We start from the raw sequence: 16162 nt of genomic DNA on the forward strand, positions 1-16162 counted from the left end.
GAACCTTTCACACGAATCGTGGTTAGTTCAATGCCAGAGGCACAGTCTTCTCCCATTTTTAAGTTACTCATCATTATACTGATAATTTTCTTTGGATATAGAGTAATCATTATTCTATAATCATCAATGATTACTGTACATTGTACATTTCCTCTTTTTTGTTATTCTTTCGCGTCTTCTCGTGTAATAATCATTTTTTTCTGCATGTGTTTTCCAAGAATATTCAAGCGGTCACTCATATTTTTGTTCGATAGATGTAATTGTTCTTTGTTCAAACTATAAAAAGGCCATCTATTTACTGTACATATAGTGATAATATAGATTTGACACTGTTTAACCTTTGGTTTTCATTTGTTCTCTGTTTTCAAGGTTTTTAGTATTTCTTTTTGTAATTTCACTATAGTAGTAAGCATCCATATCGTATGTTGATCGAATTAAGCTGTTTCCTATGTGCTCACAATATTCCTCTTCTATTCTTATTGTCCATGTGTAATAGTGTAAAATCTGTCTATTCTAAGTGGAATTATAGTTTCCATACCTGTAGAACATAATGCAAGCTCCATTTGTTTTTATGTATCTCGAAATGTGTCTAATATATTATTGAATACGCTATGGCAATCGGTTAGAGAAGAATCGTGAATGACCATCATTTCTATTATGTCGTACAGGAATGTATTTTTTGCAATATAATCCACAATAATGAAATGAAACTGATAGAGTAGTGCATGGAACATTATGTCGATAGTCCATCATCGATTTCCTTGTTCTTTTTGAAAATGGAACAGATTCTAAAAGTGTTTATTCAACCTGCGAAATACTGCGTGATAACTCAATGTCCTCCTTATTTTTGCTGTTTTCTGGAAATAACATCCATATTCTTTGTAATTCTATTACTTCACAACATCCCACGCCATAAGAAGTCTATTTCCAAAAGAACTTCACACTCTCTTGGCAACTCAACCTCCAATCTCCTAAAATATTATGATGCTATCACTGCCCTAACCTTCTCCATTCTCATTAACGCAATTCAACATTTGTTTTCCCACAATCAAGTATTTTTACCCTTCTATCATCTATTCCTCTTTCCTTCCAAATCTCCTTTCAATTATGTGTTTGTCACACAATCACATTCTTCTTACTACTCCTATTACATTATCAATTCTTTTTCCTTTGTATGTCGAATCCACTCCAAATATTAAATCAGAGGAGACGAAAACGCGCGTATTGTAAAAGTTCGGTTCCTTGAACCATAGGGAACAATTACGTCTCCAAGAGGAATCCAAAAACCCAAGGAATAATAATCCAAGTTTTATTCACCGAACGAAAGAACCTCTACCAACTGTTGATGAACTCTCTCCAGTAAATACTGTTTGTCGTCTTTTCACACAGATTGATACGGGAATGTGGTCTTCCACCCTTCAGCACACCGAAACCATCAACAGTCCTTAAATTTCACTCTCTTTCATCTAGAATCTCCAGTTACATCGACTCGCATTCCAGTTATTCGGTCTTTCGGAGAAAAAACCATTTACTTCCATTCTTATACCTTTTGAAATACCACGCTCCTTCTCAACCCCAGTAGCTTTCCAGGAATCGAACAAGGCGATATTCTTTATTTCCAAACCTCCAAAAACCAAAAGCCCACGATCTATTTGGAAGTTGGTTCGCTCACTGCTGTTCAAAACAACGTCGCAATCAGTATTCAAGAAAAGCTGGGCCGCTCATTAAACCTCCTTCCTCAACAGGTAGTGCAGGTAGGTTCCTGTAGCCGAGAATCCGTCGCTCTCAGCTCCATCGAGATCATCATCATCGCTGGCTGTCTCCCGCGTCAGGAGATTTGGCAGAAGATTCTAAGCCTCCAGCAGCAGTTTGTGTACGTGCAACAACACTTAAACTCGATGAGTGCGAAATTGAGATCACTCGCTTGACCGCGGGAAATCGCACTGTTTTCGGAGGTGTGATAACCGCGGAAACGAATTGCTTTTTCTATCGAAATAACTGCCGAATGTATGTGGTGGTGCACATAACGAGGGAGGTTTTGTGTATGGATTCGAGCGGGTTTCTTCGAGGCGAAATCGTGGCGGATTCGTGTCTGCGAAAGATCCAAGAAATGTGGAAACAGGGAAACACGCATCATTTGGTAACAGTGATGCTGATGATGCGTTGGGTTTTTGAATGTTTGTTTCTAACGAAAAGATTTGGACATGTTTCATGGGGAGTCGATTATTGAGCAACAATCCAGAAAGCCGTTTGTGAAAGTACAAAAATCGGGGCTATTTTGCTCAGAATAATAGGTGTTGTGTAAAGATCGAACGGACGATTTGGAAGACGTGAAGATCAAGATCCGCAAGTTTATTAGTAATATTGGTTCGGATTTGTTTGTTTTTGTGTGGGAGATTGAGAAATAGCAAAGTCCCCATCGTTTGCAATCAATTCGGAGAGAGTTCTTCGGATAAATGTAACGATTTTGAATCGATGGAACCTAGTTGTTTTGTCTCCTTCGCACTATTCTTCTCCACTCATTGCTTTCAATGTCATTCTTAAGGATATCAAACAAAACAAACGAAATCCATTGTTTGACATGAATGGATCCCACATTATCGTTATCACACCTTCCGTTCCAATTTATATCGATGATCGAGTTTCCTATAACGTATCTTTTCTATCCGAATTCGAACGCAGATGACACAGGACAATCTTCACGAAGCTGCTGTGGGCGTGGATTTGGTTTCGGTTGCTCCCATTTCACCCTTTCAAGCTCCTCTTTTTCGGTTGGTGATTTGCCTGTCTGTAATTTTCAGATTTTCAGTAGAGAAGAGTGATTCGATCGTTCCTGGGTTTATGCAGGCGATTTTCTATCGAACCGAAACCAATGGTAATCAAAATGGTGCCGATTTCTGGAATAGATTTTGTTCAATCCGTGGATGTGAATAAATGCAAAGGCAGTATCGATCAGATTCAAAAGCAGCTTCAAGGTTTCTATAAGCAATGCGCTTTGCTTCGTCCCATCCTCGAAGTTGATTCTGTTTGTTTGCATTCCTTTCTCTCTTGTATTCAGTGCTTCCCAAACTCCCTTCCGCTCTGTCCAGTCGAGTTTACTTCGACGATTTGCCGCTTCAAGGCATTCTTTCGGGTGATGAAAACGATCCTTCCGCCTTTTCTCCCGACTTGGCCAACGTTTCTTGTTCTGAATCTTGAGAAGCGTAGGTTTCACACATTCAACGCTATCAGGATTTGCAGTCCCAAACGAGCGGAACGCCTGGAGCGCAATTCAGTTTGGATAGCAGCTTTGGACTGGATAAGAACGTTCGCGAAAGCGAGGAATCGACTCTGTTCGAATTGGATGCAAAGGAATAAATCGTAGACACGAACCGTTTGGATCGCTGCGAGGTGAATTCGATTCGAATTCGATGAAGAGTAGAAGCTGGAGATACTCATCCGAGTGATTCGCTGCTTCACATGGTGGTGAGCTCGCCGGACTTGACTTTCTTCACCCAGAGTGTGCGAAACCGACCTTATAACGTGTATATCGAGGACTATTCGAAGCAGAGGTAGATCACAAAGGCGTTCTATCATGCGTAGCATTCAGAATAACGACGATATTCTGTTCTGGATCAACCGAGAACACGACAATCAAGTGGGATTTTGCAGAGAAACGAAACGTGTAGTACACAAAGCTCTTCGTTCGATCGCTGGTTCGCCCTTCGATTTTTCCGCTGGTCGTTTCGGAAGAACTGGCGAAGTCCGATTTGGGAGAAGGAGTGAAAGGGAACAACATTATCAGCAGTCATCAGCCACGCGATCGGCTTCTCATCGACTTCATTCGACTCCGTTTGTCGTACAACTTTCAATTCAAAGGCGTTTCTTTTGTTGGGGTGCGTGTTCATTCAGTCGATTCCGTCGTATTTATCCCTCGACGCCGCCACAATGGTGCTATACCACCGAGAGGAACACAAATTATCAGTGGATGGAAACAATAATGTGGTCATCGATCTGCAAGTAAGCGATTTCCGCGGTTCCTAAGGCTCAGTCGCGCGGTCCGCGTGTGGAAGTCGCTTCGCAAGAAATTCTATTCGAACATCCGTCTTCTCCGATCGCGGTTTTTAAGCGAATCGATCTGAGTCAACTGAACATCGACTGGAACAAACTCGATAGCGTACGCCTCCCATTTGCTTCTCCCACGTGCAGTCGCTCGTGATCAGTTCGCTCAGCGTGAAAGCCGTGCAGAGCAGTCGTCATTTCCATCGAGCTCATTTTGTTCTGCTGAATTCGCACTCCAAACACGCTCTTTACGATCTGTTTTATTCCTCTCTTCACCATGCGTTTTGTAACCAACCAGGAGTAACAGCCGTTCTTTGAGTTCTTGATATCCATATATTTGTGATAACATATCCATTATCTCTACTCTTCGAATCACTTATGTGCAATAAAGAAATGATTGGTGACTAACAAGGTCATGAATACATGATTCCGCTTTTGTTATTGAAGTACCTTGCTTTTAACTAAACTGTGTTGTAATATACGTGTTGTAGGGAATGGTTTAGGAATAGAAATCGATCGTTTTTCGCATCCTTTTGTTTCGATTGTTTGGTAACAATAGTTTGGAGGTGAATTCATTTTTAATCGTTGTTGTTTGAAAATTATTTTTCTAGGAAAAGTATATATTCATCGTCTGAAATGTCTATGCTGGTTCTATTTTCTTAATATCTTTGTGAATAGTGTTATCGGCAAGAGTTTCGTTCATCAGTCACTTTGTCTTATCACTCTTTATTGGTGTTTTTTTGGTATATATTCCATATATCACATCCATCCATCTATCATCCTAGCCAAATCATATTCATATAGGAATCATTGGATTGAATAAAACAAAAACAACCATTGTGAATCAAATCGAAATTGGTTGTGTTCCAGTGTTTTTCTTACAGATACCTTTCTTCACAAATTAATAACAAATGATTTCATTTCTCTAAACCAAAGAATACACTTTAAATATACTATTCTATTCTATTCTTTCAACAATCAACTTACAAAACCTTATTATTATTCTGTTCATGTTTCTAAATCATTCCAACACCCTACACACTCTAAATCTACATTTTCCTTCCTTCCTAAACACATTTTCGATTCTCATTCAAATCCTACAACGCTTCAACCATTCCACATCTCTACAATTCCATCCATCCATCCATCCATCCATCTTCCAAACCAAACACCGCAACCATTTCTCTCTCTCAGCAACTGCCAAATCGGTCTGGATCGTGGAAACGTGGAAACATCGCGACCCACGGCGCACCAGGCGTGATCGACGAGGTGGGCGCGGATGAGCGCGCCGGTCACGTCGTAGGCGAAGAGGAAGCGGAGGCGGAGGCGGAGGGGCTGTGTGACGGAGACCACGGTGGCGTTCTGCGCCCAGTTGGACAGGAAGAGATCCAGAGAGCCCGGTCGACTCTGCACACCTTCGTAGGGAGCCACGGACCCCACCCCATCGCCCACCAGATTCCTGCTCACTCACACCCACACCCACACCCAGAGCGAACCGGTGAGCGAGGAGGTTGGCTCGCCGTCCACCACCAACACCCAACGAATTCCGACGTGGCCATCGTGGACACTCCGAATTGCCTGCCCATCCACTCGGCACTGCCCACTTCGCTCGGGACGCACTCCAGCGTGTAGGAAGTCGCGGGGATCCCACCCTCCAACACGTCCCACACATCGCATCCCGCGGGGAACCAGACGGTTCGGCGGAAGGAGGAAGTGGCGGGAGCGCGAAGCTCGCACGTGGCGGTGCAGAGATCATGGAAGGATCCGGTAATCGCCATCGCACAGTCCCACTCAATGCCCTCCGCCTGATTCCACACACACCGCATACAGAACCGCGGGGATCTTCTCTTGGCGGGAGAGATACCCGGTGAACGCGGCCACGCTCAGATAGATGGGCGCGTGCTGCACGCTCTGCACGCTCTGCACGCTCTGCACGCTCTGCACGCTCTGCACGCTCTGCACGCTCTGCACGCTCTGCAGGTCCAGGAAGCAGTTCGTGCTGGCGACCTCGCTCTCGCTCTCGCTCTCGCTCTGGATCACGGCCATCGACGCCATCCACGAGCGTCGCACCACGTAGTACCGAATGCTGGCGCCGCCCAGCTCCGCCGGCTCTGCCCACTGCACGCGCAGCGAGGTCGAGGAGAGCGCGGCCACCTCGAGGTTCTGCACCGCGCCGGGCGCGACGACATACGCGGCGAGGGTGATGGGAGAGGAGGCCTCGGAGAGGATGGAGCACGCGGCGGAGCACAGCGCCACGCGCACCCAGTAGGCCACGCACGCATCGAGAGAGAGAGAGAGAGAGAGAGAGCTCGGGTTGCTGGACGTCGCCCTCTTGGAGGAGCGCGTCGGCGGCGAAGAGCTGGGAGTGGGAGCCAACCAAGGCCTGCACGAAGAGCTCGCACCACCACCAGACCCAGCGCACCTGCGTGGCTTCGAAGGCGGCAGCAGCACGACGGGCGCGGAGGGAGGCAGGCAGGCAGCAGCACGACGGGGCGGTAGACGGAGAAGGACGCGAAGGCGGACCAGGAGGCGCCCTTGCGGACACGCCAGCTGATGGCCATCACGCTGTTCACAATGGCGCCCGCCACCAACACGGAGCGCGTCTCGAAGAACTGGCTCTGCACATTGCTGCCCATCAAGGCCATCCATCGGGGCTTCATCGGAGATGCCACTGCTCCAGGGAACCTCCATCTGCACAGACACGCTGCGCTGCGCTGCGTCTACTCCACTTCCCTCATACCAATCGCGCTCTCCACAATCCGAGCAGGCCACAACCGAACGCCAACCGAACGCCAACCGAACGCCAACCGAACGCCGGCGCGGGTCGAGAAGGTCGCGATGAGGGTTTCCGCGGGGAAGGGGAGGCCGTTTCGGGACACCAACCTGTTGGCATTGATGTAGAGCGTGCGTGCCTTCGCAGAACCGCGGGAAGGAGCCATCGAAGGCGAACCCAATGGTGTAGTCGGAGATGGAGATCGCGGTGGTGGGATAGGAGAACGTGGCCTCGGCCAATTCAAACACGATGTGGATGTTCATGGGCTCGAATGGGTCGTTCATCACCTCGCCCACGCCCACATTGCTCGTGCAGTACATCGTGGATTGCTTCCCATCTCCCATCGTCCACAGCGCCACGTCCCTCGCCCCATCGCCCGCCACGCAGCGCAGCGCAGCGCAGCATCGGCAGGATGGGCTGGCAGGAGCCCGTCCCCTATCGATCGATCGATCGATTCCCACTGCTGATAGGCGTTGCACCCATCCGTGATCATGCCCCACTAGTCCACATCGCACTTCGTATCCAACACTTGCCCCAAGTGCCCTTCCGGGTACCCCGCCGCTTCGTCCGCGGGGCACACCACCGCCACGCACCTCACCTCTCTTCCATTCCACCACTTCCCACACGCCCGCACCACGCACACCTCCACCTTCCCATGCTCCACAGACCCACAAATGCAGAACTGCACCGTCTTGGAACTCGCCTGCTCCCACTGCCCATTCCAGTTCACTCGGCTCCCATCAATCAGAGGCGAGGACCGTACCCACAGCAGTTCGCATACTCCGCCTTCTTGTCCCATTCTCCCAAGTTCCACACACGCTCCGCTTCTACCAACCTACAGGTCTTGCTCCCATAGTTTGCCCTTTCACTCATCGCAAATCCCTTCTCTCTACCACACTCTACCACCTCACAATATGAAAATGAAAATACGAGAAACAGAACAGCTATCCTAGGCAAGAACGTCGTGCCTGTACCAGATACCTCCCACGTTGCAAGTTATCTCCATGTATCCGCGGTCCCACATGCCATGAATGGGTTCGTCACGTTGCACAGTTTGAAGTACAGAAATTCCTCACTCGGAACACACTCCACACAGCAAAAATGGAACCAGGGTCCACCACCATTATGGTATTGAATGCGTTCACGATGCATATCTCACACACACAGTTTAGTCAAAGTAACGATAGCGCACACTACACTAGCTTCTTCAAACACACCAACTTGAGGACAGAACCCATCCCAGCTACAATACTTACACTCCCACAACACAACACACAAAAACACATAGAAGTCCGAAAACAAAACAAAAGACAGGACATACAAGTCCAATTCCAAATTTTGAATACATTCAAACCCAGTAAGACGAAGCTAATAGCTTTGATTGTAAAACAAATGATTTCAAAAATACACAGGAATTGTGCAATTGTGAAAATAGTGTTGAAATTGGGTATGAGTGGAAGAATAGATTTCGAATAGGGAGGGAGTTGTTTTTACTGCGAAGTGGAAGGAGATGAGTGGAAATGGGATATTGTGGAATGAATAGATCGAAGAGTGTTGTTTCCAGTGGAAGCGTTTTGTTTTTCGTTCTATTCATTTGGAATCTACTCTAGATGGTATAGAAAGAAATAGGGTATGTAGAAGATGATGATAGGAATGAAAATGGAAAAGCTAGTGATAATCAGTTTTTGGGTTATCATTTATATAAATAATTTGTGATATGTGTATAGTAGAATCGAATAGTAGAGTTTGTGAGAAAGGTGGGTGTGTCGTTGAAGAACTGAGCAAAATAAGGTAGAATACATAATATATTTTATACGAACAAATAGAGATATATTCATATTCCACTGTTTCTAGGTTTTTCGATAGTTGGTGTGCAGTTTTTGTCGTTTTGATGCACTCTGAACCTATCAGAGTTTGTTATATTGCCAGAGAATACTATCCCTTATAGTAACCCATATAGTATCCCCCACCTGCCAAATAATGCAGAATATCTTCTATTTAAAGGAAGGATCGAATTGTACACCACTTCAATAGGGATACAAAGTGATTCACAATGTTGTTCTATTACGAGCATGAATAACAATAGTATACATAATACTTGCTGTTTGAGTTGGTTGATGAAAGTGAAATGCTTTGGTTCCCAACTCATTAGGATGAATGGAATTACTCACTAATAGTGATATCAGTATTGTTGATGATAAAGCTGAAATCCATAAGAATGGACTCTATGGGAATGAGTAGTTGTCCAATATCAAGCTGTGAGACATATCTGGCTAATTTGTTGGAGGCAACAATCAAATTATTACTTTTCAGATATATGTATGTATATAGAAGACAGACATTGATATCTATCTATCTATCTATCTATCTTCTTGAATACCTTACTGAAGTTGTACTTACAAGATATCGTGAATGAACTGTAGACATTGGAATTCAAGGAGATTGGATTGTCATTTGCGTCTGTCAGTACCCAATCAATGGAATCCAGGTTCGATTGTTCAATCACATCGATCGATAGGTTGTCCCAGGTGATCATGTTGTTCAGTCCCATCGATACATGAATCAGGTTATCGATCAGCGGACTCTTCAGACCGAATGGTTGAGCATTGATACTACTGTAGACTAGGATCACACTCATGCCATTCGTGATGTCGTAGGCTCCTCTGGGTAATAACACCTCGTGTTGGGATGTCTCCTCATCGATTAATATCACTTGATCAGATGGTACGTTGTGCAACACGAAGTCGGTATAGAGTGACACAAATGAGATGTATCACTGATCGAATGACAGAGGATTGTCCAGCTTCACTTCCTTCTTCGTAGTATTACCGAACACTTCCATCATGGAGAACTAGTTCATCGGTAGAATTGAGGAAGGCACTTGATCATACACATCTTCTATTGTCAACTGGAGTTCGAATTCGCCGTTCAATCGCATGATATTACCATCCATATCGCGGAATAAAAACATCAATCCGGCTATCATCGGAATGCAGATGTTTTCCATGGTGCGGAGATAATTAACCTCGGGATCGTCAATGATCATTGTGGTGAGCAGGTTGTTGTTCTGGTTGGCAATCTTCAGATCGGAGGAACGCACGAGAGACGAGTACACTTGGATCACTTGACGATTTCGCATGATATCAATCACGTTCGATCCATAGAACGAAGCGGGTAGAATGACCATATACCCTTCCAAACCGAGGATTTCTCGAATATCCGGAGCATTGGTGAAATCGATGCTGTGTGTGGACTGGATATAAATACACCCATAACTCGAAGCCTTCGTAGATATCGAGAACGTAGTATCGGTCATGGTGTTGAGGATGGCAATGATTTGACCGATCGTGTAGTATCCAGGAGGAATCGTTAGCTCCTCGTCATTCGTGTTCGTGACCACATTCGTAGAATCCACGTTGTTGAACATGACTTGATTGGGTGTGAACAGGACAGTCATGGAAGTGATGTAGGGATTCCGATACTTGTAAGGGTTGATCCATTCGAACTTGCCTTGACTAGGTGAGCCTTAAATGAGCACGGAGTAGTGTATGGTTTGTCTCTCTTTACCATAGTAGTTGGTAATTGGCGTGGTTTTGCGCGAAAATTTGATCCTTGCCGACGTGTGGTGTCATGATTAGCCCGGATTCCATGGAAAAGAATGGCAGAAAAGCATATTAATACTGCCGACAAATGGCCTATAGTTTTATGGTAATTTTGGCGCGAAAAAGGCGGTCATGTTTTTTCGCGTAATACGCTCCAATTATTTAAGTAGTAGGGAAAAGACGGGAAACACGCGGAAATCCATTTTCTACCAAATAACCGCGGCAACCCATTTTCTGCCATTTTCGACCATTTTCTGCCATGGTCTTCCTGGTCACCTCGATGACCATGACGGGAAACACGCGGAAATCCATTTTCTACCAAATAACCGCGGCAACCCATTTTCGACCATTTTGACCATTGTCTACAGGACCACCTCGATGACCATGACGGGAAACACGCGGAAATCCATTTTCCACCATTTTCTGCCATTACCTGCCTGGCCACCTCGATGACCACGACGTGAAACGCGCGGAAACCCATGGCTGCCAATTTCGGCCATTGGGGGAGCAAAGCTCCCCCGGGGAAGCGAAGCTTCCCCCAATTCCTGCAATGTTAACCTGACTTCCATTGTTGGCCATGGTATGCATGGATGTCCAAAGTGAAAGATTGCTTCCTTTACTTCAGTCTATAATGCCCGAATGCAAGTGTGTGTATGTTGTCGTCCAAGATCCAACGTTTGTTATCTGTGCAAGTCATGAGGGTCTTGGTTTGCTCCTTCGTGCTGATATTGAAGGCCTGGTTGTTGATGCGCTTGAAGCTGCCTTCGATCACTGCATCTTCCTTCTTCTCGGCCTCAAGTACACGCTTGTACAAATCGATGTTCTTCACGCTCATTCTCTCACCATCGATCACCACGTTGCGAGGAACTCCCTTTGCTGCGTTGTGTATCACATGCTTCTCATCAACCAAACAGTACATCTTCGGTCTAAGTCCCACGAACTCCGTGATGCGATGTCCGTTGTGCTCGTCCTTGAAGATAGGACCAGGCAACTTCTTGTTGAAATTGAGGAACGAGTCCAATGAAGGGAACTTTCTCTTGTCCACTTCATGCTCGTAATACTTCACGAGTTCTCCATAGAAGTAGCTCGTATTATCCAACTCAGAAAAGTCGAATGATTTGTACATATCGCACATCTTGTGAACGATGTTAGCGCGATCGTGCAGTTGCACGATGAGCGAGTCCGTGTCCTGTCCCAACAGCTCCACGTTATCGAATGTGTTCTTGAGCACGTTGTAGTAGAAATCGTAGATGATGTGTTTGGACATGTCGAGAATGGCGAACCCGATGAAGAATGGCTTCTCCACCCTGCGCACCGGTGTGTTCAATTTGATGCCAATCAGATTTTCGGAGTACATGGTGGTTCCTGCGATCATGTCATATCCATGCTTCTGGATGATGGCCTCACGTTCATTCCATGTGCTAGCGAACTTCACCTTCATTCGTTTCAGTCCAGTCTCCACGAATTTTCCATAGGTGGAGTTTGCTAATAATTTGTACAGGTTCTTTTCTACGGTGGTCTTTGATTTGGCTCGTTTCTCACTGAGCATATTGACGTATTCGAAGATGAAGGGTGCTTGTTTGAAACGGATGATGCGGTGGATGTGCGTGACGTGATAACCCTGTTGAAGACCCAATTGCAACAGAGAGTAGTGCACGAGATACTTTTGACGAGGCACAAGATCGCAGATGAGTTTCGGTGTATTCACCTCTTTCACCTTGTCCACAATATCGTTCTTCGCTGCGTACTTCTTGATTCCGTCTGAGTACATACCTACCTTCTGTACGGGGAAGAATGGCAAGTCATTGAATTTATCGTGTAGTTCCACTGGTGCCTCGATGTCACATTCGATGAAGAATCCGTACTTGCCGAACGTCTTCAGTGATTGCACCCACCCATTCGGATCACGATTGATCCTTTCCATTATTTCTCGTCGCTCGGGTACACCCACCAATTCGTAAGGCATCATTCTGTGCATGGCTCCTCCATACAGGTTGTTGGCGTCGAGGTAGTAGATGGATGATTGTTCTCCGTTGTTGTCAATGTTATCAAGGTCGACTTTGGCGTGCCTTTTCACGATCTGTGTGATGCCTCCTCGAAGGTTCTTGAGTAGACGCATGAAGTCATCTATCTCATTTGTCTCCATCAATCGAATGCCCTTGCTCTCATAGAACTCGCCCATGCGATTCAAGAACACATTTACGAGTTGTTTCTCCTCAAGTCCCTCATTCGCGTTGATTCGCATGATGTACTGAGCCCATTTCCTTGCGAGGGTCATGAGGCTACTCTCGCTATGATCGCCCTCCATTGTCACCTTCAAGAAGAGCGAATAGGCCATTTGTGGTGCTGTGATATAGTGCATCGGATCAACACCGAATGCGTTCAGTGTGGTAATGCGGAAGTGTTCGAATGCATCAGCCATGAGAGTTACATCGAGTACATTGTACAATTCGTAGTATTCACCCCATGTCTTGATGTCGAAGGTCTTCCACAGCTTCACCATGTGATCATATTCGTCTTGGGGCATCATTTCTCCCTTCATATCATCAATGCATTGTTTGCGAGAAGGAATGGTGGTATTGTTCAATGACTCGTATGATTTGATGAGGCTGTAGAACATGGGTTCTTTCCGTGTCAACAGATCGATGTACTCGTCCTTCCATTGCTTACCTCGTGATTCACAGTATTTGCGTAGTTGTTGTTTGGTGTGCACATACAAATCAAGGTTCCCTCCGAGTGTCTGTGCCACAATGGAACGCAGTGGACTGCTGATGAGCTTCAACGAGTCCTTGAATTGTATGCCATTGTACTCAATCTGCATCTCCTTGTCTTCAGTGGTTGGAATGACTTCCAAGGAGTCACTAGTGGTTGAATGAGCTGCGATGAGTTTCATGATGAACGTGAAGTCGTAGTGTGACCCATTGTGGAAGTATACGGGTAGACGATAGTTCTTCTTGTTGAACGAGAGTTGGAGATTGCACTTGGTACAACAGGTGCAAATGTACTGCCCGGCTTCGAAGCTGCATATCCCTCCCTTTCCTGTTGTGTATTCACCTGTCACATGTGCGTGATGTCGTACTTTGTCGTTCTCCAGTTTCTTGCGACAGAAGGGACACACGGTTGTTGCACGAAAGTCCTTCTCGATGCTAGGAGAGTTCTCGAGGGGTAATTCATCGAATAGATATGTTTTCACACTCCCTTGCAATTGCACGAGATAGTCCATGAAAGGACGAAGCTCTTCTTCGCTCTCGTGTGGTGCATGGAAGACTCTCAGTTGAGTCTGGATGGCAGGGATACGAGACACGGCTAGACAGGATAACATGATTGGCTTGTGTCTGTTCTTGTCATCAATGGCTGACTCGAAGTCAGCGTACACGACAACCGGTGCTGGCATTTCATATCGCTGGTTGGTGAATCGCAACCGAGTCTCATTGGTTGACAAGTCGTACTGCTCGCTTTCATCAACGAGTTCTCGATGTACCTGTACTTCGTGAGCATGAACGTCTTTGCGAGACCCGAAGAAGTCGTCGCAGAATCTGCATTTCACATTTCTCGAAAGGTTTTTATTCTTCGCATCACTTCGTCGTGTCATACGATGCTTGAAATCATTCACATCCTTGATGTACAAGAAGTGTTTGGGCGTTCCCTCAGGTAGATTCAAGTCGTTCAAGATGCAGAGGGAGAGAGGGGAACGTGATTTCTCCTTACCTTTGTACACGACATCGCACGTGAATAAATCGAATTGTTCCTTCGACTTATCGATGTACCCAGGCAAGAGTGTGACCTCGAATACATTGAGCGATACTTTCAACAATGCCTCCAATGCGGCGAATTTCTCTTCACTTGCGTCGAATGGGACGTTGTCACGAATGCCCATCGCCTCCTCTACCTCGTGAATGGTCACTCCGAACACTTTGTACTTGTCGGGTTGTTTCCACCACTTGTTGTACACGGTTGCATCGCCAATCTTACAATTCGCGACGATCTTATGCCCGCCTTCACTGGCCAGAATGAGGCACCGTTGTAGGCACCGGTTGTCATCGAAATCCGGGTTGAGCGCTGTGCGTCCGATGACGTACGGTGTGTGCTGCTTGTAGCCAACGAATGTCCGTAGTGGGAACATCTCGATATGGAACCCGATCCAACCAGCGTACCTAAAACCGCTTCCCTCTGTCTCCTGTTCCTCTACGGCATTTTTGTACCACTTCCGATACTCCTCGATCCACTCATCGATACGTTCTCGACGAACGATGCGGAGGTGTCCCAATCGATCATCGGTGAGGTTGAGGATCTTGGAGTCTCCATCATGTGTCCACATGAGGTTGTATGCCATGATGGTGATGAAACATTGATTGTATTCACGCATACCATTGATGATGAACTTTTTCAAGACTTCATTGAATTCATTTGTCTCATCGAATATGAGATTGATCGGTTCCACTTCCTCATCGCTCTTCTCACCCGGTAGTCGAACCCACAGTCTGTTGTCAAAATCGTTGTTGAGACGGAAGTCCTTCTTGGTGCGCTTCTCCTTCACCCACTCCTTGTACATGTCTCCTTGCACGGTGTGATAGTACGTGAGTGCATATCCAAGTGACGAGTCGATCACATCACTCAATCGTCCCTGTGAGACCTTGCGATCGAAGCGTTCGTATGCCTTATTGCGTCTCATTTCACGTCTCTTCTCCACGGTGTTCAGGTAACCGGGTAAGTGACGTTGTCGCTTGTCACCGAATTCATGTCCATTCCACTCATACTCGAGGTACCGCTCGTTCCATGCCTTGCTTCCCACGACGAGATACTTGCGCTCGCCTTTGGGATCACTCACGCGTCTATGTGTCACTCGTCTTTTGGGTGTTACTTGTTTCACTCCGAGTACCTTGTTCGACAAATAGGCTCTCGTGTCAGGCATGGTCTGATCGGTGAACGTATCGCCGACCCTGTAGTACTTGGCGGCCAATCGCTTCCAGGTTGGCCCATCGATCTTGATTTGTTTTCCTGTTTCAGGGTTGATAGTATATCCTTCGCGTTGTGAACTCATTTATATAAGGGTCACAAAATCTTTAAGTGGTGATACACGTGTGACCAAAGTGAAATAGTTAGGAGCTTGGCTTACTCCTAGAAGAGGGGCAACGTACGTTGCCCCGGGATGCCTTCGGCATCCCTAGAATGGGAAGATAGCATGGCCATCCGCATCGTACTCGAATTCATCGATGTCGTAGAACTCGGATTCCGATGAATCAGAATCACTAGAATTGGGGTCAGCGAATGCAATGCTAATGTCTGGATCATTATCGTATGCCTCAGCTTCTTCTTTGGTCATTTTCACCCATTGTCCTTTTACGCGTCTATAGTTGTCATGGAGTAACTCGTAGTATGCTGTGCCACCAATAATCATGGAGCGATTGCTGGGAGAAAGTATTCTCGACTTGGGAACATATTTCGTCGTATCTGGTGGTAATGGTTTGTCGTACAAGCGATTCAATTTCTCGTCGTACTTGTATCCACGCTTGAGAAGATTCCAGAAGCGAACTCCGTTGATTTGGATTTCTCGGCCAGTATTGGGATTCAAAGTGTGAGTAGGTCTATTCATTTATATATTTATATATTTATATATTTATATTTTCTCTTTTAACCCTAGATGCTTCCCTAAATGAAGTACAAGAAAACAGAGAACAACACATGGTCTTCCCTGGTACGCACTTGTGAGGACGAGAATATCGAACTCGCCGACATCATCATTCAC

At 46.0% G+C, this 16162-nt stretch overlaps 1 protein-coding gene across 1 annotated transcript; it reads left to right on the top strand.

The window, feature by feature from the left end:
* Nucleotides 1-657: 657 nt before the first annotated feature.
* Nucleotides 658-1199, top strand: GSBLH_T00002295001 (uncharacterized protein; the record flags this gene model as incomplete). Its single annotated transcript, XM_013040834.1, has 2 exons — nt 658-681; nt 723-1199. 2 exons carry the CDS (start codon nt 658-660, stop codon nt 1197-1199), a joined length of 501 nt encoding a protein of 166 aa, XP_012896288.1.
* Between the last annotated feature and the right edge of the window lie 14963 nt (nt 1200-16162).

Source organism: Blastocystis hominis (genome assembly GCF_000151665.1).
Source record: "Blastocystis hominis, Singapore isolate B (sub-type 7) whole genome shotgun sequence assembly, scaffold_19".
NCBI classification, from domain to species: domain Eukaryota; class Bigyra; order Opalinata; family Blastocystidae; genus Blastocystis; species Blastocystis hominis.